The sequence below is a fragment of the Gorilla gorilla genome, chromosome 8 (genome assembly GCF_029281585.2).
Source record: "Gorilla gorilla gorilla isolate KB3781 chromosome 8, NHGRI_mGorGor1-v2.1_pri, whole genome shotgun sequence".
NCBI lineage: Eukaryota > Metazoa > Chordata > Mammalia > Primates > Hominidae > Gorilla > Gorilla gorilla.
The window spans coordinates 99304540-99327331 of record NC_073232.2 but is presented as its reverse complement, the minus strand read 5'-3'; the positions used below and the strand labels follow the sequence as shown (position 1 = coordinate 99327331).

The following is a 22792-nucleotide window of genomic DNA, read 5'->3' as shown; positions in this document are numbered from 1 at the left end:
CCTCTGGCTGCATGCTGTGTGACCCCAGAATAGTCCCTTCCCTTCTTTGAGCCGCCCAGTGCTGAAGGTGCTGAGGAGGCATGAATTGCCCCCCATTTCCTGGCCAGCAGTGTGAATGGGCAGCAGGTCCCCTGAGATGGACCTGACCACTTCCTGTGGCCCCACCTCGAAGTCCACGCTCTTTTCATGGCTTCCAGGGAGCAGGTTCCCATAAGGATGCATTTGGTGGGGCCACTCCGTGTCTACCACATTCCCAGAGTCCCTGAGCCAAGTCCTCAGGGACAGGAACTGGCTTGTGTGGTTGGCGGCTCCTGTGGGGCCAGCCAGGGTAGTTGGGGGGCAGGACAAGACCCACCGGGTAGGCTGGCCCAGGCCACTTCCTCTCTTTGTTGTCCTCGTATTTTCTTTTCCTCCTGAGATTTAACTTGAAGACAACGTCACTAGCAGTTTCTGGAGCCACTTGCCAAGGCTGAGTGTGAGCTGAGCCTGCCCCACCACCAAGATGATCCTGAGCTTGCTGTTCAGCCTTGGGGGCCCCCTGGGCTGGGGGCTGCTGGGGGCATGGGCCCAGGCTTCCAGTACTAGCCTCTCTGATCTGCAGAGCTCCAGGACACCTGGGGTCTGGAAGGCAGAGGCTGAGGACACCGGCAAGGACCCCGTTGGACGGTAAGAGGGCCTGGACCTTGGCAGAGGTCATGGAGTAGGATCTGAGTCCCAGCTCAGCTAGAGCAGAGCCTCTCTAGACCTCACTGGGGTCCCATCTGTGAAATGGGCTAATAGTATCTATCTCTGGGCCATCTGTGAGGCTGAACAAGGAGCCTGGACTGGGTGTTTCAGGATCCACCTAAGAACTGCAGGGAGTTCCCTGTCGGAGCCATGGCAGGGAATGGGGCTTGGGGGGCTGGCAGGGAGGCATAGCTCCTACCATCAATCACCCAGCATGGGGCACTGGGGGACTGTGGCTGAAGTCATTGCCAGCTGGCCTGGCTATGCCTCCTGTTCTCCAAAGAAATCAATTCTGAAAGCTGAGACCCAGCAAGGCTGCCCTGAGATTTTGATCGGAGTTCCCTGGGGACCTGACTCTGACTGCCCAGCAGTGAGCAGAGAGGGCCCCCTGCTCTCCAGAGCACAGTCCAGGGCGCTCTGCCTCAGCGACCCAGCAAGTGGGCAGGATGGTCTTGCAACTGCACCCAGAACATAGCTTTCCAACATTCTACGTGTACAGAGCCAGGGCCCCTCCTGCTGATGAGGTGTTGGGCCTGTAAGTCCCCCCTCATCTCCAACTGCCCCTCAGTCAGAGCAGCAGGTGCTGTTTACGGGGCCCCCAGTCTCAGGGCCAGGCACCTTGCCACGTGTATCTCAGTTCATCCCTCCAACAGCCCCACTTACAGAGGAGGAGCCTGAGGCTCAGAGAGGCTGAGGGGCTTGCCCAAGGTCACACAGCTAAGGAGCAGGATCTGAGTTTGACTTCAGAGCTCATAGTCAACTCTCTGCAGCACTTGGAGCCAGCCCCAGCCCCCAGATGCTCCTACCTCCACCCTCCTGCCCCCACACACCAGACCTGTTTGGCTAAGGGCATCTACATGGATTTAGGGAGTGAGGGGGGGCCAACTTACACTTCTGTGCGGTGTATGAGAGCCACCATCGCAGAGTGGACCTGCCTGGCATAGGTCTGATTTGGCTTCTGAGTTGCAGGTTTGTTGGGTGCTTTCCTGAAAACAGATTTGACCAGGGAGGGGTAAGAGGCCCCTTAGTGAGGGGCTGGTGGCAGTGGCATGGGGAGCAGTGGCTGAGCAGTTGGCCATGGAGAAACCTCATTCCCGCCTGCCCCCAACTCTGCTCAGGGCTGGGAGGTGCAGGTGATTCTCGGTGGTGGGGCGGCAAGGGGAGCAGGGGGCGGGGGAGGGGCAGGCTGGATCCAGCCACTCCGCTCTGATTTCAGGACCAAGGAAGCTCCATGCCTGAGTCTCAGGCCACCTTCCTCCTTTTGATGAAAGGGAGGATGAGAGGACCCGGTGGACGGGAGGGAGGAGGGAGCTGCTCCTCTTCCTCCCCACCCCCTTGGTTGTGGGAGAGACATTGCTCCCTTAGCCCCAAGGAGTGAGGGTTTGGGAACTGCTGATGGGCAGCGCTGCAGGGGCCCCGCAGTCCTTCTCTGGGGTTCTGAGTGGGAGGGTGCATGTACCTGGCCCAGGAATGCCCAGGTGTCCCAAGCCTGGAAGCCCCCTGCCTGCAGGGCTCTCCTTCCCATATCCAGAAGCTGCAGTCTCCACACGGCAAGTCCATGCTCTCTCACCAAACCCGGATGGGCTGGTGAGAAAGGAAGGAAACGCGCGGCTTCCTGGGCTGATTACTTCCCTTGCTCCTGTGACCAGGGTGGTGGAAGCGTGCTCCAGCCCCTGTCCCTGCCGCATGGGAAGGGGAGGCAGATTGGGTTCCACTAGCAGGGGTGGTGACACCGACACCATCACAAGGAGGCTCGGCTGCCAGGGCCAGGCATTCTGCCCTGCCTTTGCCACTCACATCTGTTTCCAGAGCCCCAGGGCTAGGCTGGGCCCAGGATGCAGGCCCCAATAAGACCCTTTGCAAGGAGAAGCTTGAATAGAACCACTATGTCCTCAGACTTCCCTGAGGTGGGGAAGCGAAGGGGTTAACTGCTTCTTAGGTTGCCAGGGACCCCGAGGGGCCCAGCCCAGGGAGCCAGCAGCCTGAGCATTAGGACTCCGGGAGGAAGAGGCTGTTTCTGTGCCCTGGCTTGGGGATGTCTAGAATGTGGGTGCCTCAGACCCAGGATTTGCTGTCCCAGTGGAACTCAGTCTGCGGTAGGGACCGTGCTGAGCCCCAGGCAAGGTGTCCCATCTATCACTTTGCTGTGACAGCTTGGAGGGGTGGGGACGCCTCCCAGGGCCACAGAGCTCCTAAGTGACAGTGAGAGCCCAGGCCCACCCAGGCTGTCCTGTCCCCCCAAGAGGGTGGCCGTGTAGGGGATGCTGCTGCCAGCAGGCTGGTTGGCCCCAGTCACCGGCCTCAGGCTTCTCCTGACCCTTACACAAAGAGCACTGAGATTTTCCCAGCTGGGGGCTTGTGGCCCGGAGGAGTCCAGCATATGACTGGAGGTCACACAGGAGCAGGGCAGAGCACAGGCCGCCTTCTCTGGGCCCCGATGCACCTTTTGCAGTTGTTCCTCCCCCATCCTCACCCCCACCCCCGACCCCTGCCGGGCACAGAGCCCTTGGTATGAACAGGGAAGAACCCCCACTGGCCAGAGCTGAAGCTTCCAGAACCACGCTCAGGGGTTCTTAGCTCTGGGCTGATCCCTGAGAGCCTCAGGCTTCTCTGCCAAGGCCCTTTTCTGACTCAAGGACAAAATCCTGTGAGTTTCTCCCCTGGAATGGTCAAGTTAATGGCTGGCTTCAGGGCCTCAGAAAACAAGGCTGCTGAGAACACGCCTTCCTTCCCAAGGAAGACTTGAGGGCCCCTGGGAGGGCGTTTCCTGGCTGGGGAAGGGAAGGCACTCCACACAATCTGCATAATGGATGCGTCCTCCCCCTCCCACAGGCTCCCTCCCCCTTCCCCCCACACCGGCTCTGATCTGTGTGCCGCAGAGGCACAGCTTCTTCGCATTTCGATGACGGGGGAAGGGCCTTGCTCAAGGTCACTGTGGGTTCAGGGAGGAGGAGGAGAGGAGAGGAGAACGCAGGCCGCCCAGCTTCCATTTAAAGCTCCAAAGGAGTCCACGTACCCTCCTATCTGGGTGGAGCAGCAGGTTGGGGCCACAGCAGACCAAGGGTAGCTCCAAACCAGGCCAGAGGAGCCCCACATTCACTCTGGGTTGGCCACTGGGAGATGAGGGCACCCAGCAGGACTCCCCAAGGGAGGGCACAAAGATGAAGCCAGCCTGAGACGGAGGGGCAGAGGGAAAAATGGGCACTTCAGCAAGTTGGGCCGGGGGCATGGGCATCAAGGGCCAGTCAGAAGCTGCCAAGAGCTGGAGGAAGCCAAAGCAAAGGTCAGGAATGTTCCCAGGGTTCTGGGCCAGCAGCCTGTACTGTGCCAAGGGAGGGCCTGCCCAGGGTGGGGAGCATGGGCAGAGAGAATAGCAGTGCTGAAGCCCAGGGTCTGGGCAGGTCAGCAGAGAAAGTTCCTGGGCAGGAAGGGTGGGCGGCATAGTTTCCACTTCCAGGAGCTTGAGGTGGAAAGTCCCAGTCACTCCTGGCAGGCTGGACCAGGCCAGGCGTGCCTGGGGCACATGCCTTCCAGGCCCTCTGCAGTAGGTCAGAGGTTTGCAAGGAATGGAAGTTTGTTTAGAGAGAGTTTCTCAGCCCTGGCACTACTGGCATTTTGGACTAGATAATTCCTTGTGGTGGGGTGTGGAGATGTCCTATGCATTGTAGGGTATTTGGCAGCATCTTTGGGCCCCACCCATGAGATACCCAGTCATGAGTAGCACCCACCACCCAGTCGTGACAATGCACCTGGGGAAAGTACCCTCTCCTCCCATTGAGAACCACTGGTCTAAGAGAGATTTTTCCCTAGGGCTGAGCTGTTGCAGGAAGTCAGGGACCCTGAACGGAGGGACAGGCTGGAGCTGCGGCAGAGGAACGTAAATTGTGAAGATTTCATTTTAATATGGGCATATATCAGTTCCCAAAATTAATACTTTTATAATTTCTTACACCTGTCTTTACTGCAATCTCTGAACATAAATTGTGAAGATTTCATTTTAATGTGGACATTTATCACTTCCCTAATAATATTCATAATTTCTTATGCCTGTCTTGCTTTAATCTCTTAATCCTGTTATTTTCGTAAGCTGAGGATGTACATCACCTCAGGACCCTGTGATTTTGCGTTAACTGTACAAATTGATTGTAAAACGTGTGTTTTAATAATATGATATCAGTGCACCTTGAAAATGAACAGAATAACAGCGATTTTAGGGAAACAAGGGAAGACAACCATAAGGTCTGACTGCCTGCGGGGTCGGGCAAAAGGAGCCATATTTTTCTTCTTGCAGAGAGCCTATAAATGGATGTGCAAGTAGGAGAGATATCGCTAAATTCTTTTCCTAGCAAGGAATATAATATTAAGACCCTAGGAAAAGAATTACATTCCTGCGGGGAGGTCTATAAACGGCCGCTCTGGGAGTGTCTGTCCTATGCGGTTGAGATAAGGACTGAGATATGCCCTGGTCTCCTGCAGTACCCTCAGGCTTCCAGGATTGAGAAACCCCAGCCCTGGTAAATTTGAGATCAAACTGGTTCTCTGCTCTCAAACCCTGTTTTCTGTTAAGATGTTTATCAAGACAATACATGCAACCGCTGAACGTAGACCCTTATCAGGAGTTTTTGATTTTGTCCTTGCCCCGTTTCCTCAGAAGCATATGATCTTTGCTCTGCTTTTTGCCCCTTAAAGCATGTGACCTACTCCCTGTTTGTACACCCCCTCCCCTTTTGAAGTCCTTAATAAAAACCTGCTGGTTTTGCGGCTCAGGTGGGCATCACAGTCCTACCGATAGGTGATGTCACACCTGGAGGCCCAGCTGTAAAATTCCTCTCTTTGAACTCTTTCTCTTTATTTCTCAGACCGGTCGACACTTAGGGAAAATAGAAAGAATGTACGTTGAAATATTGGGAGTGGGTTCCCCTGATACTGAGCCCATGTTCCAGGAGTTTCCATGGGGCCCCAGGTGGATGTCTGTGCAGGCAAGCATGTCACCTGTGGCTCCTGAGCTCTGGGGCCAGCGCCTTCCCAGCTCTCTGTTTCAGTGTTGAGTGAGCATTCCTTCCTTCCTTCCATCCTTATCGTGAGGTGTCCCCTTTTTACGTTGACTGATCCCTTGGAGATGCACTGGCCCCTTCCTGGTCTCTGTTCCCACTGGCTGGCATATCGAATCCTGAGCCAACGCCCCATCATTTTCATTCCTTGGCTTTGGAGTCGGTCTTGATAGTTGTGAGAGAAACTCCCTACTCATTGTTTTCTTTCAAAATGTTCTTTCTTTTTTTCTTTTGAGACAGGGCAGACCCAGGCTTGAGTGCAGTGGTTCAATGTCAGCTCACTGCAACCTCCACCTCCTCAGCTCAAGCAATCCTTCCACCTCAGCCTCCCAAGTAGCTGGGACTAGAGGTGCGCACCACCACACCCAGCTAATTTTTGTATTTTTTGTAGAGACAGGGTTGTGCCATGTTGCCCAGTCCTGTCTGAAACTCCTGCATTCAAGTGATCCTCCCACCTGGGCCTCCCAAAGTGCTGGGATTACAGGCATGAGTCACTGTGTCCAGGTTCCAAACTGTTCTTGATTATTCATCTGCATTTTCTCTTCCTGATGAAAATGATTTTTTTTTTAAGTTTCATTTTTATTAGTTATATATACTCATAGGCAGGGGTCAGAAAACTATGGCCAGTGGGCCAAATCCAGCCCATCACCTGTTTTTGCTAACAAAGTTTTATTGGAGCACAGACAGGCTGGTTCATTTATATGTTGTCATTGACTGCTTTTGTGGTACAATGGCAGAGTTGAGTAGATGGGACAGAGTTCATGTGGCCTGGAAAGCCTGAAACCATGGCCAGCATCAGGGGCATGTGACCTGTGCAGTCACACACAAGGCCCTGCACTCTGGAGGGCCCCACCCTGGGTGTCACCATCTTGAAATTCTTCACACTTTTTGAAGGAGAGGCCCCACATATTCATTTTGCACTGGGCCCTGAAGATTATGTAGCTGGCCTTGTGTCAAATATTTACTACCTGTACCCTTAGAAAAAAAGTTTGCTGATCTCCTGATTAGGAGTCAACTGGTTCTATAAGGCTTGTTGAGACAGTCAGAAGCCCCAGCTCCCTCTGGTCCCAAAGGCAATGACTTTCAACTTTGCAGGTGATTCTTTTGCATTTACCTCTGTATCACTAAAGAACATGCTTGCATTGCTACTTCTTAGGAGGTAGCATTATCTTTTTTTTTTCTTTGAGATGGAGTTTCACTCTTGTTGCCCAGGCTGGAGTGCAATGGCGTGATCTTGGCTCACTGCAACCTCCACCTCCCAGATTCAAGCAATTATCCTGCCTCAGCCTCCCAAGTAGCTGGGATGGAAGTAGCATTATCTTTGAGCTAGATCTCATTCCTACCCCAAAGCAAATGCATGTGCACGCATCCATAGGGCCATGTGTACTGCTCAGCATTAAGCCTTGAAATAAACTGTGAAACTTTTTTGCCCCCTTGCACACTTTTGGTTTTCCCTGTAGTAAAAATTTAGAACTCACAGAGTTCTAAAATTTCATGTCTTGCTTTTTTCTTCTGCTTATTCTGTGTCTTTATCACTAACTCAACTCCACACCCTCAGCCAGTTGTCCACATCTGCTCTCTATACTCGTTCACGCCGGGTGTCAGATCAGCTGCGTCTTCTTGGAGATGTGGCTCCCAGAGCCTCCAATTGTGTTCCAGTGTGAACTGCTGCCCTCATACCACAGCCCATTGTCATTCTGGAGGCTCCCTTCACCTGGTTTTTGTGTTGGAACCTGTTTCCTGATCTTGTGCCTTCTCTTTCTTGATTTTCTCTGTTGTTTTGTTAGAGTGTTTCCTGTGACACCACAGTTCTGCATCCTGGGTGTGCCATGCAATTACCCAGAGAGCCTTAAAATGCTGGTGCTCAGGCCCTAACCTCAGGGGATCTAGGAGACTATTATTTTTCTTTTTATTATTATTATTATTTTTGAGATGGAGTCTCTCACTGTCACCCAGGCTGGAGTGCAATGGTGTGATCTTGGCCCACCACAACCTCCGCCTCCCGGGTTCAAGCGATTCTTCTGCCTCAGCCTCCCAAGTAGCTGGGATAATTGGGGGATTATGCCCAGATAATTTTTTGTATTTTTAGTAGAGACAGGGTGTCACTATGTTGGCCAGGCTGGTCGCAAACTCCTGACGTCGTGATCCGCCTGCCTCGGCCTCCCAAAGTGCTGGGATTACGGGCGTGAGCCACCGTACCCGGCCTCTTTTTATTATTTTTTGTATTTTTTGTAGAGATGAAGTCTCACTATATTGCCCAGGCTGGTCTCAAATTCCTAGTCTCAAGCAGTCTTCCTGCCTCGGCCTCCCAGTGTTGGGATGACCGTCATGAGCCACTGCACCTGGCCCAAGACATTATTATTATTATTATTATTATTATTATTATTATTATTATTGAGACGGAGTCTCGCTCTGTCACCCAGGCTGGAGTGCAGTGGTACAGTCTCCACTCACTACAACCTCTGCCTTCCGGGTTCAAGTGATTCTCCTGCCTCAGTCTCCCGAGTAGCTGGGATTACAGGCGTGCACCACCATGCCCGGCTAATTTTTGTATTTTTAGTGGAGACAAGGTTTTGCCATGTTTGCCAGGCTGGTCTGGAACCCCTGACCTCAAGTGATCCACCTGCCTTGGCCTCCCAAAGTGCTGGAATTACAGGCATGAGCCACCACACCCAGCCCCAAGACTATTATTTTTAAAGTGTCACACAATGGTTTTGTTTTTGGGTGTCTTTTTTTTTTTTTTTTTTTGAGATGGGGTCTCACTATGTCTCCAGGCTGATCTCAAACTCCAGGCCTCAAGCAGTTCTCCCACCTCAGTCACTTGAGTAGCTGGGATTACAGGTGCAAGCCACCACACCTGGCTTGCATGATGGTGTTGATGTGCAGGCAATATTTCAAACCACTGCTCATCAGGTAGTCTCCTACTGGGATACATGGGAGGTAAATGTTCTGAAACCTGGGTTGTTTGAAAATGTCTTTATTCTCACTCCCCACACTGGTTCATAGTTAGGCTGGATATAAGATTCTGGGTTGTAAATTATTTTTCTTCAGTATTTTGAATGCAATTTTCACTGTGTTCCAGTTTCCAATATTGCTGTTGAGAGGTTCAAAGCCATTCCAATTACTGATTTTGTATGAGTGTGTTTGTCTTGGTTTTCCTCTCTGGAAGCACGTAGAAACCATCTTTGTTCCCAGAGTTCTAAAATTTCATGATGACATGTTTTGATGTAAGTGTATTTTCATCATATTGCAGGTAACTGGTGGTGTTTTGAATCTGGAAATTGAAGTCCTTAACTTCTGGAATATGTTTTTTGTTTGTTGTTGAGACAAGGTCTCACTCTTTTGCTCAGGCTGGAGTCCAGTGGCGCAATCATAGCTCACTGAAGCCTCAACCTCCTGGGCTCACGGGACCCTTCCACCTCAGCCATCTGAGGAGTTGGGACTACAGGTGTACATCACCACACCTGACTAATTTTTTAATTTTTTTGTGGAGATTGAGATCTTGCCATGTTGCTCAGGCTGGTCTCGAACTCCTGAGCTCAAGTGATCCTCCTGCCTCAACCTCCCAAAATACTGGGATTACAGGCATGAGCCACCATGCCCGGCCTGATTTTTTTTCATTGATGATTTCCTCCATCTGTTCTCTCTTTCTGAAATTTGTACTATTTGGATGTTACATTTGCAAGGCTGGTCGTCTATTTTTCTTTTCTCTTTCCAATTTTCATCTCTCTGTTTGCTCTTTTAGGGAAATTTCTTTAACTTTACCCTCTAACATTTCCATTAAATTTATTTTCATTTCTACTGTTACGTTTTTAATTTCCAAGAGTTCTTTTTTGTTTTCTGAATGCTCACCCTTCCTCTGCCATCTCCCCCTCATTTGTTTTTTTCATAGCTTCCTGGTCTTGTTTCTTGGGTGCAGTAATTTCTTTTGTCAACCTGGAAATCTTAGTACAAATGTTTGAGTGGTTCTCTTCTCCTTACACAGTCTTAGTTTTTGTCCAGGTTGACATTTTTTTGTTTGCCCACTTCAACCTCTTTTTTTTTTTTTTTTTTTTTTTGAGATAGGGTCTTGCTGTGCACCCAGGCTGAAGTGTAGTGGCATAATCATGGCTCACTGCAGCCTCAAACTTCTGGGCTCAAGCAATCCTCCTACCTCAGCCTCCTGAATAGCTGGGACTACAGGCATGCGCCACCACACCTGGCTAATTTTTTGTAGGGATGAGGTCTCACTACGTTGCACAGGCTGGACTCAAACTCCTGGGCTCAAAGGATCCTCCCACCTCAGCCTCCCAAAGTGCTGGGATTACAGGCGTGCGCCACTGTACCTGGCCCTCTTTTGGAATACAGTGTTTCTCGGGTAAATCTTGGATGTCTGCTCACTTAAGAGGAGAAAGACTGATAAACTGACTGGAAGCTGGGGTGTATGAATACTCCTTTCTTACCCATTTTGTCATAGGATCTTCTGGTTGGCTCTTTTTATGGGAGAACCCCTGCTGTCAGCAGCTTTGGGTCTTTTCCTCTCGGGCTGGCTTATTTTCCTGGGAAACTTTTCCAGTCTGCTGCTGAGAGGGTAAAGCAGGCTGGGGACTCAGCACTCAAAATATGGTCACTCGGCTGGGTCCTGTGGCTCACGCCTGTAATCCCAGCACTTTGGGAGGCCGAGGCAGGTGGATCACGAGGTCAGGAGTTTAAGACCAGCCTGGCCAACATAGTGAAACCCTGTCTCTACTAAAAATACAAAAAAAATTAGCCAGGCTTCGTGGTGGGCACCTGTAATCCCAGCCCACTTGGGAGGCTGAGGCAAGGAGAATCACTTGAACCTGGGAGGTGGAGGTTGTAGCAAGCCGAGATTGCACCACTGCACTCCAGCCCAAGCGACAGTGCGAGACTCCCTCTCAAAAAAAAAAAAAAAAAAAAAAAAAAAAAGTCACTCGAATCCCCCGCCCCTGCCTTTCCCAACACTATCCCCTGTGTGACAGTGCTTGACAGCCCCAGGACAAAGACCGGCTCCAGAGAATAAAATCCCGGCACTGACAGCCACTTCATCACCAAGGCCTCTGAATGCTGCTTTCTAAGAGCCCACAAATGTGGCCACTTCTCCCATGTCCACCATCACTCAGTCCAAGTTGCCATCATCTCTCCCCAGACCCTGGACACAGCTGCCAATGTCTTGCCCTCCCATCCTCTCTGCACCCAGGAACCAGGGTGGCTCTTTCATGCCACTTCCCTGCTGAAACCCCTCCATGATTTCCCATGCCCTCAGGACATGGGCCAGCTCCTCCGCTGAGGTCTGGCTTCTCCCTTCATCCCAGCCTCCTTCTGCAGCCCCTTCCTCACCCTCTCGCACCCCTGTCACATCTGGTGCCTCATCTGACTTTCTGGCCTTAAGACACAGCCCCATTAGCTCCTTCTCCTGAAAGTCTCTGCAGATCCTAGCACTTCTCACCCATTCTAAGAGTGCCCGCTCTCCCTGGGGATCCTGAAGGGAAAGTCTGCACCTCCACATCCACACCCTGAGCTTGAGTGCAGCACCCGGCACCCAAGAGGTGCTGAGCTGTACTGTGCCACAGAGATCATTGCCACTTGCAACTCTGACGAGCTCTGTTCTGGGAGCTGGCTGCCTGGGGAAGGGCTCTCTGACCACTGCCACTGACCCCATGGAGTCAGCCACTGGGTCAGTGAACTGGGGCTCTGTCAGCATGAGTGTCCCCCCGCTCCTGGGACCACCACAGTACATGCTGGTGAAGGGCCAGGATGGAAGGGCTACCTATCAGGTGTGCAGGATGCTGAGTGTGACCCCCAACCACCTTGCATGACCTTGATGCGGTGGCCATCCCAGAGAGGACACTGCTCCACCCAGCTGCTTACCTTTCCTTAGGACAACTGTTTGAAAGTCCATTTCTAGAATGGTCCTAATGGGCATGGCCAGGGAGCTGGTCCCTCATGTAAGTAGCAACTGGGCAGGCTGCCAGGGCAGCTGGAATGGGGCAGTGGAGCTGTGTTCACAGAACGCTTGTCAGGAGCCAGGCACCTGGTGCTTCTCTGCCCACTTAAAGGAGGGCATTACGATCGCCATTGTATAGATGGGGAAACAGAAGCTCCCTAAGTGCCTCACTCAGGGCCACACAGCCAGAAAGTGTGAGGGATTCGAACCCAGGATTCTCCAGCCCCAGTTGCACGTTGGTAGCAGGAGAAACAGCGAGCCACGTTGGCTCTGTGGCTAACCTCACCAAAGGAAATCCATGCAGACAGCTGTAGTGCACACGGTGTTTTCCCCACACTCTGGCTGTTAGTTTTGTTGGCTAAAACAATCATCACCCTGGAGCTGCTTTTCACAGTTCTAGATTGTGGTGGGTTTCTCAGCCTCTCTGCTGGCTCGGGGAGGCTTCGGGAAGGTGGTGGAGCAGGTGCCCTCTTTGCAGGTAGGGATTGTGAAACATTTGCTCTGGAGCCCAGGGATGAATAATGCGGAAGGCTCTCTTCTCAGGATAATGGATTCCAGAATCCCAGCACTGCTCCGGCAGGAGGCGAGGACCGGTGGCTCTGCACTGGCACCCCCTGTTGACCTGGGTGTGGCTCAGCAGCCTTCTCCTCTGGCTTGTTTTCCAGTAACTGGTGCCCCTACCCAATGTCCAAGCTGGTCACCTTACTAGCTCTTTGCAAAACAGAGAAATTCCTCATCCACTCGCAGCAGCCGTGTCCGCAGGGAGCTCCAGACTGCCAGAAAGTCAAAGTAATGTGAGTAGGGGAGGGTGGGCCATTTGCCCAGGCCTGGAGCGGGTCCTCCCTGGAATCACTGAGCCAGCCCTCCTCCTCTTCCAGGTACCGCATGGCCCACAAGCCAGTGTACCAGGTCAAGCAGAAGGTGCTGACCTCTTTGGCCTGGAGGTGCTGCCCTGGCTACACGGGCCCCAACTGCGAGCACCACGGTAGGGCTCCCTGCGGCCCCCTTCCCCCCTTGACCTCTGATCCCCAAGGTCAAGCAGCTCCTCTGACCACTGGGGTCAATATCTAATGCTTTCTTCTGCAGATTCCATGGCAATCCCTGAGCCTGCAGATCCTGGTGACAGCCACCAGGAACCTCAGGATGGACCAGTCAGCTTCGAACCTGGTGTGTTGCTTTCCGGAAGGGGCAGGCAGGCAGGCTGGTGGGGCCCATGTAGCCAGCTGGCCCTTTCTCCTGTGATACAGCAGTGCCATTTCAGGGAAACCTTGCCTCCAGAATCAGCAAGGCCTGCTCTGTGGCCTGTACCACCTCCCACCTTGAAGGCCAGGCTCACAGGGCCCCCAGCGGCCTGCTGGCCAAGCACACACACCCTTTTCCTTCACCCCATCTTCTGGGAAGGGCTGGTTCATCTGGCACTTTCCTTGCCCCGCTGAACCACACAAGCCCTTGTGCCTGGAAAAAGCATTCTCACCCTTTCCCACAGCCCTAACCAGAGCCAGGAAGTCATGCTGTCCTTGGTCTTGGAGTCAGCACAGGAAACCCACCAAGAGACACCATTTGCAGCAGGGCCCTTTAAGGCTGGGCCCAAGATTGAGAAAGTAAATGAGTTTCATTATGTGGTGAAGTATTTATTGACAAGGGCTGCCAAGAATGAAGTTGTGAGGCCATGTGCATGTGCTGAGGAGGGGAGTGTACCATGATTGATTAGTCATGTCTGCTGTAGGTGTAGGAGGCAGGGTGAGGGCTCACTTGCTATGCATTTGCCCTCCAGGGGTTTAAGGCTTCTAAGCTCCTGCTCAGAGGACATCAGCAACTAACTTCTCTGCTCTCAGCCGTCAACTCTCCTTCTCTGAACCTCGTGATCTTCCCAGGCCTGGTGAGTTAGCCCTTGACATTTATGTCTGCTGTGTATTTAGGCCACCTTGCTGCAGTGATCAATGAGGTTAAGGTGCAACAGGAACAACAGGAACATCTGCTGGGAGATCTCCAGAATGATGTGCACCGGGTGGCAGACAGCCTGCCAGGCCTGTGGAAAGCCCTGCCTGGTAACCTCACAGCTGCAGTGATGGAAGCAAATCAAACAGGGCACGGTGAGTGGCAGGCTCTAGGGGCTGAGGAAGAGCCTGGTCACATTGAGGGGAGGAGGGGAGGACCCCGCTGGTCCCAGCCTGGGAGGAGTGTCTGCTCCTGCAGGGCTTGTGTCACACCACATGTCTGTTGCAGAGTTCCCTGATAGATCCTTGGAGCAGGTGCTGCTACCCCACGTGGACACCTTCCTACAAGTGCATTTCAGCCCCATCTGGAGGAGCTTTAACCAAAGCCTGCACAGCCTTACCCAGGCCATAAGAAACCTGTCTCTTGACGTGGAGGCCAACCGCCAGGCCATCTCCGGAGTCCAGGACAGTGCCGTGGCCAGGGCTGACTTCCAGGAGCTTGGTGCCAAATTTGAGGCCAAGGTCCAGGAGAACACTCAGAGAGTGGGTCAGCTGCGGCAGGACGTGGAGGACCGCCTGCACGCCCAGCACTTTACCCTGCACCGCTCGATCTCAGAGCTCCAGGCCGATGTGGACACCAAATTGAAGAGGCTGCACAAGGCTCAGGGGGCCCCAGGGACCAATGGCAGTCTGGTGTTGGCAACGCCCGGGGCTGGGGCAAGGCCTGAGCCGGACAGCCTGCAGGCCAGGCTGGGCCAGCTGCAGAGGAACCTCTCAGAGCTGCACATGACCACGGCCCGCAGGGAGGAGGAGTTGCAGTACACCCTGGAGGACATGAGGGCCACCCTGACCCGGCACGTGGATGAAATCAAGGAACTGTACTCCGAATCGGACGAGACTTTCGATCAGATTAGCAAGGTGGAGCGGCAGGTGGAGGAGCTGCAGGTGAACCACACGGCGCTCCGTGAGCTGCGCGTGATCCTGATGGAGAAGTCTCTGATCATGGAGGAGAACAAGGAGGAGGTGGAGCGGCAGCTCCTGGAGCTCAACCTCACGCTGCAGCACCTGCAGGGTGGCCATGCCGACCTCATCAAGTACGTGAAGGACTGCAATTGCCAGAAGCTCTACTTAGACCTGGACGTCATCCGGGAGGGCCAGAGGGACGCCACGCGTGCCCTGGAGGAGACCCAGGTGAGCCTGGACGAGCGGCGGCAGCTGGACGGCTCCTCCCTGCAGGCCCTGCAGAACGCCGTGGACGCCGTGTCGCTGGCCGTGGACGCGCACAAAGCGGAGGGCGAGCGGGCGCGGGCGGCCACGTCGCGGCTCCGGAGCCAAGTGCAGGCGCTGGATGACGAGGTGGGCGCGCTGAAGGAGGCCGCGGCCGAGGCCCGCCACGAGGTGCGCCAGCTGCACAGCGCCTTCGCCGCCCTGCTGGAGGACGCGCTGCGGCACGAGGCGGTGCTGGCCGCGCTCTTCGGGGAGGAGGTGCTGGAGGAGATGTCTGAGCAGACGCCGGGACCGCTGCCCCTGAGCTACGAGCAGATCCGCGTGGCCCTGCAGGACGCTGCTAGCGGGCTGCAGGAGCAGGCGCTCGGCTGGGACGAGCTGGCCGCCCGAGTGGCGGCCCTGGAGCAGGCCTCGGAGCCCCCGCGGCCGGCAGAGCACCTGGAGCCCAGCCACGACCCGGGCCGCGAGGAGGCCGCCACCACCGCCCTGGCCCGGCTGGCGCGGGAGCTCCAGCGCCTGAGCAACGACGTCAAGAATGTCGGGCGGTGCTGCGAGGCCGAGGCCGAGGCCGAGGCCGGGGCCGGGGCCGCCTCCCTCAACGCCTCCCTTGACGGCCTCCACAATGCACTCTTCGCCACTCAGCGCAGCTTGGAGCAGCACCAGCGGCTCTTCCACAGCCTCTTTGGGAACTTCCAAGGGCTCATGGAAGCCAACGTCAGCCTGGACCTGGGGAAGCTGCAGACCATGCTGAGCAGGAAAGGGAAGAAGCAGCAGAAAGGCCTGGAAGCTCCCCGGAAGAGGGACAAGAAGGAAGCGGAGCCTTTGGTGGACACGCGCGTCACAGGGCCTGTGCCAGGTGCCTTGGGCGCGGCGCTCTGGGAGGCAGGTGAGTTCCTGGGCTGGGGAGACTGGACGAGCCTAGGAGGCCAGGGCCGGCTGCCGGCAGCTCTTCTGCCTCCAAGAGGGCCAGGAAGAAAGAGAACAGGATGGCCATCCGTCACCCCTACTAGGTCCACCTTCCCCTTGGCCCACCTGCTTCCCAGGGGTGTGGGTCTCTCAAGCTACCTGGCTTGTGGGGAGACAGAAGTCACAAGAACCACTGCTAGTGCCAGAGCCCGTGAGCGGCAGAGCCTGGAGGCCACAGGCACACTAGTGCCGCCTACTGCTCCTGCTGCAGAGAGGGGATCGCCTCCTGCCCTGCCAGGGCAGCCTTCAAGTCCCCCCATCTCATCTCTTCACCTCACCCCCTTCATTCCCATGTGCGTTTAAGCCACTGTATCTAGGAAGAATGTGGATAGGGACTGTGGCCACTTGCAGCCCCACTTAGCTCTGTTTCACTTTCCATGATTTTAGTTTTTTTTGTTTTTTTTTTCTTTTTCTTTTCTTTTTTTTTTTTAAGATGGGTCTCACTTTGTCGTCCAGGCTTGAGTACAGTGGTGGGATCATGGCTCACTGCAGCCTAGACCTCTCCAGGCTCAGCTGATCCTCCCACTTCAGCCTCCAGAGTAGCTGGGACTTACAGGCATGTGTCATCATGCCTAGCTAATTTTTGTACTTTTTGTAGAGACAGGGTCTTGCTATGTTGCCCAGGCTGGTCTCAAATTCCTGGGATCAAGTAATCTGCCCACCTCAGCCTCCTAAAATGTTAGGATTACAGGTGTGAGCCATGTGCCCAGCCTTGATTTCAGTTTCTTGCATCAACCACGATCAGAAAATAGGTGAGTACAGTACAATAAGATTTTGAGAGAGGGAGACACCACATTCATATAACTTTTATTACAGTATATTGTTATAATTGCTTTATATTTTATTATTATTGTCAATCTCTTACTGTGCCTAATTTACAAGTTAAACTTTGGCATAGCTATGTACATAGATGAAAATAAATAGTATATATAGGGTTTGGTACTGTCTGAGATTTCAGGCACCTGCTAAGGTCTTGGAACACACCTCAGTGGACTGTACAGGGAAAGCCGTGGGCCCTGAAAGGAGCTCATTCCCTCTGCAAATACAGTTAACCTGTCTCATCGCTCTGTGCTAGTCCCCTTCCTGGGCTTTACCACAATGACCCATCCCAACAGGTCAATGACATACTCATCAGCACTTCCATCTTACCTGAAACTGAGGCGCAAACAGAAGTTTCCTGCTTGCACAGCTAGTGAGCAGCAGAGGAGCGCTGTCTTTAGGGTGCCGGTTCTTCACCTCCAAAAGGCCCTCCATGGCTGGTCCCTACAGGGCCCTGGGCCTGGGAGCTGGCTTTGAGGCTGAAGGGATGTGCAACCAAGCTTCCCATCCCCTCCCTGAGTGTGGTCCTGGGAGGGGGACAACTAGGCTCTGTGTCTCAAGTGACTCTCTCTGCCAGAGGCTGGCCTTGGAGCTGTGGCCTCTCCCCACCCAGACACAGGGCTAAGTACAAGGCCACCATCTTGGCCATGTGCAGCCTGGCGTGTGGCAAGTCCAAGGCCTTGTTGAAGGTCCTGTCCCAGGCAGCCCCTGCCCCAGCTGACCCTCCCTATGGCCCAAGAGGCAATGTGGAGCAGTGGGAAGCACCCAGGCTCTGGCATCACTTGTCTGTTTCTTCCTCAGTAAAATGGCAGAATCCCTACCCACGTCAAAGTTTTGTTATGAAGACTGCTGCGTTTACCAAATACCTAGCACGAGGCTTACCTCATGTAGGAACGCAGTCAACGTTTTCCCATTTCCCCAGCATTTTCAGGGTTCAGGTTGTGTCCACTGACACTGACACTTCTCTCTTGTTTCCTCTCGTGCGTGGTGCAAGGCTTCAACATGCTGGTGACTTTCAGAATTTGCCCCATGCCCCATGGTTTGGAAATGTGTTTACCACGACGATATTTATTTCAAAAAAATGTTGTCCTTAAAAACAAATTTCCAGGCTGGGCGCAGTGGCTCATGCCTATAATCCCAGCAGTTTGGGAGGCCGAGGCGGGTGGATCACTTGAGGTCAGGAGTTCAAGACCAGCCTGGCCAACATGGTGAAACCCCATCTCTACTAAAAATACAAAATTAGCCGGGTGTGGTGGCGGGCGCCTAATCCCAGCTACTCGGGAGGCTGAGACAGGAGAATCACTTGAACCCGGGAGGCAGAGGCTGCAGTGAGCCGAGATTGCGCCACTGCACTCCAGCCTGGGCAAGAAGAGCGAAACTGTCAAAAAAAAAAAAATTAGCCAGGTGTGGTGACAGGCACCTGTAATCCCAACTATCTGGAAGGCTGAGGCAGGAGAATCGCTTGAACCTGGGAGGCAGAGGTTGCTGTGAGCCAAGATAATAGCTCCATTGCACTCCAGCCTGGGCGGCAGAGTAGGACTCTGTCTCAAACACACACACACACACACCCCAAATTTCCCTTTATTTGTTTGTAGGAAGGCTGTAGGGCTTGAATGTATGCCCTGCAGGGAAGCACACTCTGAGTTTGCACAGCCCTTCCCGCATCTTAGGGCCTGTCAGGCGCAAGGCTGGGTTGGCGGGGCGGGGGAGGGTCTCTCTCTGCGGCGGAACTCCCTGCGCAGGCGCCCGGACGGAACAGCCGGAACGAGGGCCTAGCACCGGTAGAGGGCGCTGCGGGCCGGCCTTCCTTCGGCTAGGCGAGAGAACCACCTGCAGGGTGTTAGGGGAATTGCAGAGGCCGCCGCCGGCCTCTGACTTGGGCACAATCTTTTTTTTTTTTTTTTTTTTTTGAGACGGAGTCTCGCCCTTTCGCTCAGGGTGGAGTGCAATGGCACGATCTCGGCTCACTGCAACCTCCGCCTTCCGGGTTCAAACGATTCTCCTGCCTCAGCCTCCCGAGTAGCTAGGATTACAGGCGCCTGCCACCATGCCCAGCTAATTTTTGTAGTTTTAGTAGAGACGGGATTTCACCATGTTGGCCAGGCTGGTCTCGAACTCCTGAACTCGTGATCCGCCCACCTCGGCCTCCCAAAGTGCTGGGATTACAGGCGTGAGCCATTGCGCCCGGCATTTTTTTTTTTTTTTTTTTTGACGGAGTTTCACTCTTGTTGCCCAGGCTGGAGTGCAACGGCGTGATCTCGGCTCACGGCAACCTCCGCCTCCCGGGTGCAAGCGATTCTCATGCCTCAGCCTCCCAAGTAGCTGGGATTACAGGTATGCCCCACCACGCCTGGCTAATTTTGTATTTTTAGTGGAGATGGGATTTCTCCATGTTGGTCACGCTGGTCTCGAAATCCCCACCTCAGGTGATCCGCCTGCCTTGGCCTCCCAAAGTGCTGGGATTACAGGCGTGAGCCACTGCGCCCGGCTGATTTGACACAATCTGAACACAAATGAGAAAGCTATTCTCAACTGTCTAATTCTCAGAAAATCTTCCAGAACTAGAGAAAAGCAACATTTTTTTATTCACAAAGGCTTGCTGGATTGGGAGTCAAAGAGCTGAGGCTTGAGTTCTGGGACCCAAGTCAGTAATTGCTCAGCAAACTGCTCCTCTGCAGGCTTTGGTTTTATCACCTAAGAAATGGGGACCTTGTTTTAAACCCCTACAGAGGGAGCAGGTTGAGGAACCCCATGGTGGACATGACCTCGTTGGTGCCAAGGCTAGTGTCACAGCCAGGACCCAAGTAGGACTTACCTTTCCTGTGCCATCTCATGACCCTGTCCCCAGCTGCCCAACCATGCTGTCCAGGCAGCAGGACTGGCTTCTTCCTGGCTGTTTGTACACCCTCCACACATGGCAGCTTCCTCTGCCTCTGTGCCCGTGCATGGGCCTGGCACCAGTGTTCTGTCAGTGTTCCTGTCCTAAGGCTGGCCAAAGTGGTCCCTGCAGAGAACCAGAAGTCTAGAGATTCAAGGTCTGCTCCCAGGAGGCTTGGTAATTTACTAGTTGTGTGGTCTGGAGCAATAAGCTTTTTCTTTCTGGGCCTCAATTTACCCATATGTAAGATGACCAGCTTGGCCAGGAATGGTGGCTCACACCTGTAATCCCAGCACTTTGCGGGGTTGAGGTGGGAGGACCGCTTGAGCTCAGGAGTTTGAGACCAGCCTGGGCAACAGAGCAAGACTCTGTCTCTACAAAAAATAAAAAATTAGCCAGGCATGATGGCGTATGCCTGTAGACCCAGCTACTCAGGTGGCTGAGGTGGGAGGATTGCTTGAGCCCAGGAAGTTGAGGCTGCAGTGAGCCATGATCGCCAATGCACTCCAGTCTGGGCAACAAGAGACCCTTTATCAACTAAAAAAAAGAAGACCAGCTTGAAGGGGCTTCTCTTCCCTGGCTCCACCTGCTCTTTCCTTCTTTCTCCAAGGTTCTGTCTTCAACATCCAGGAGGATCCAGCCTTCATGGCTCTGCAGATACCTTCCCAGTGTTAGCATTATTATTACCTTGAGGATGGATATTTTCTCCCTCTCCCCTGAGTATCTCAAGATTCCTAGCAAGTGGTGGTCGTCTGGGAGTCAGAGACCCGTGTTCCTGTCCCAGCCTGCCATTTACAAACCATGTAGCCTTGGGCAGCCGGTGAAGGATTCAACCTGTTTTGTCAATCAGGGATACTGTCTCTCAAGGAAGTTGGAAGGAAAAGGGATCAAACGAGAAAGTGCTTTGTGGCTGGGCATGGTGGCTCACCTGTAAGCCCAACATTTTGGGAAGCTGAGGCTGGAGGATCACTTGAGCCCAGGAGCTCGAGATCAGCCTGGGCAACATAGTAAGACTCCATCTCTACGTTAAAAAAAAAAAAAAAAGGGCTGCAGTGAGTCATGACCACTGCTGCACTCCAGCCTGGGAGACAGAGTGAGTCCCTGTCTAAAAAAAAAAAAAAGAAAGTATTTTGCTAAAATGTACACCAGCTCAGACAACAGACTTGCATTTTCCTTCCTATTAGTGAAAAAACAGAATTTGCCATCTAGCTTTTCTCCTGCAATAACACTGCTGTTGGGAATATCTAGGTTATCTAGAAATAGTGACCTATTTCCATTGCTAATAAGGTGAGGACGGTAGGTCTCAGGGTTTAATTTCCCACCCAACGGTGTAAGGGATGAGTCACTAAGCACTGTCCTGTTATGTTTCAGGATCCCCTGTGGCCTTCTATGCCAGCTTTTCAGAAGGGACGGCTGCCCTGCAGACAGTGAAGTTCAACACCACATACATCAACGTTGGCAGCAGTTACTTCCCTGAACATGGCTACTTCCGAGCCCCTGAGCGTGGTGTCTACCTGTTTGCAGTGAGCGTTGAATTTGGCCCAGGGCCAGGCACCGGGCAGCTGGTGTTTGGAGGTCACCATCGGACTCCAGTCTGTACCACTGGGCAGGGGAGTGGAAGCACAGCAACGGTCTTTGCCATGGCTGAGCTGCAGAAGGGTGAGCGAGTGTGGTTTGAGTTAACCCAGGGATCAATAACAAAGAGAAGCCTGTCGGGCACTGCATTTGGGGGCTTCCTGATGTTTAAGACCTGAACCCCAGCCCTGATCTGATCAGACATCATGGACTCGCCCAGCTCTCCTTGGCCTGGGGCTCTGGCCAAGGATGGGCTGGAGGTCATTCAGTTGGTCTGTCTCTTCCCTGGAAACCTTCTGCAAAGATGGTGTGGTGTACGTGGCCTCCCTCTAACCATACGGGGCTTGGCCATTTCTCCATGACGAGAAGGACTGGAATGCTTCTCCGGGCAGGACATGGTCCTAGGAAGCCTGAACCTTGGCTTGGCATGCCTTCTCAGACAGCACGGCCTGGGCTCCAACTCCTCACCACACCCTGTATTCTACAACTTCTTTGGTGTTTTGCTCCTCCTGTGGTTGGAAACTTCTGTACAACACTTTAAACTTTTCTCTTGCTTCCTCTTCTCTTCTCCCTTATCATATAATAGAAAGACATTCTTCCCCAGGAGGAATGTTTAAAATGGAGGCAACATTTTGGCCAACATTGGAAAGCACTAGAGGGCAATGGGATTAAACCAACCTGCTTGGTCTCTATTAGTCAGTAATGAAGACGACAGCCTGGCCAACCAAGGGAAAGGAAATTAGTATCTTTAGTTTCAGTCATTCCTTGTAGGATATGGTTTAGCTGTGCCCCCACCTAAAATATCATCTTGAATTGTAATCCCTATAATCCCCACATGTCAAGGGATCAGGTGGAGGTAATTGGATCTTGGGGGCGGTTCCCCCATGCTGTTCTTGTGATAGTTCTCACGAGATCTGATGATTTTATAAGTTTGATAGTTCCTCCTGTGTTCATTCTCCTTCCTGCCACCTTGTGAAGAAGATGCCTTGGTTCCTCTTCACTGTCTGCCATGATTGTAAGTTTCCTGAGGCCTCCCCAGCCATGTGGAACAGTGAGTCAATTAAACCTCTTTCCTTTATAAATTATCCAGTCTTGGGCAGTTCTTGATAGCAGTGTGAAAATGGACTAATACACTTGTGCTTATCTGTAATTTAAATTTCACGTCTTTTTCTCCTTGCCTTACATAGGGTAAAGACCAAGAAATGCCAAATGTGAACTAAAATGTGTAGGGCCTTCAACTTTTTTACTTCCTCCAGTATCTTAGGACCATTGTAATTCTTGTTGGCATCTCTAACCAGGAGGCAGCTGAGGGAGGAGGGAAAGAAGACTGTAAAAATCCCCCTCACTAATGATCAACCTTGGAATAAAGTGATGCCCTTCAAATCTCTGCCTCATTTACTTCTGGAGGGCAAAAATAATTGGTAGAGTAGGTAAAAAAAATATGGGACAACGTGAAACTATGTGGGTAAATGTGACTGATTATTCCAGGCCCTGTTATGTAGAATGATTTCCGTTTATTCTACATAAAACACTTGGAAGCTTCCATACTAGGCAAAGATACTAATACTGGACTAGACAGTACAGCTCATAGCTGCAATTATTCCTGTAATATACCAGCATATGGTTTTCAAAAAAGTTCAGATCCTATAGCAAACTGGCCTGAGAAAAC

General features: G+C 52.8%; 1 protein-coding gene across 1 annotated transcript; it reads left to right on the top strand.

Annotated features, from left to right (window-relative positions):
* On the top strand, positions 1-22506 carry MMRN2 (multimerin 2). Its single transcript, XM_031015162.3, has 7 exons — positions 1-666; positions 12387-12515; positions 12600-12706; positions 12808-12888; positions 13641-13814; positions 13948-15771; positions 20920-22506. The coding sequence occupies exons 1-7, from the start codon at positions 503-505 to the stop codon at positions 21300-21302; spliced, it is 2862 nt and encodes a 953-aa protein (XP_030871022.3). The 5' UTR covers positions 1-502; the 3' UTR covers positions 21303-22506.
* Positions 22507-22792: the final 286 nt, after the last annotated feature.

Bases quoted from the DNA above. Each gene is read 5' to 3' on its own strand.
- MMRN2 (XM_031015162.3), top strand. From the start codon at position 503: ATGATCCTGAGCTTGCTGTTCAGCCTTGGGGGCCCCCTGGGCTGGGGG. The intron at 12,889-13,640 runs GTGTGTTGCTTT...CTGTGTATTTAG, and splicing joins ACCAGTCAGCTTCGAACCTG to GCCACCTTGCTGCAGTGATC. The intron at 15,772-20,919 runs GTGAGTTCCTGG...GTTATGTTTCAG, and splicing joins CGCGGCGCTCTGGGAGGCAG to GATCCCCTGTGGCCTTCTAT.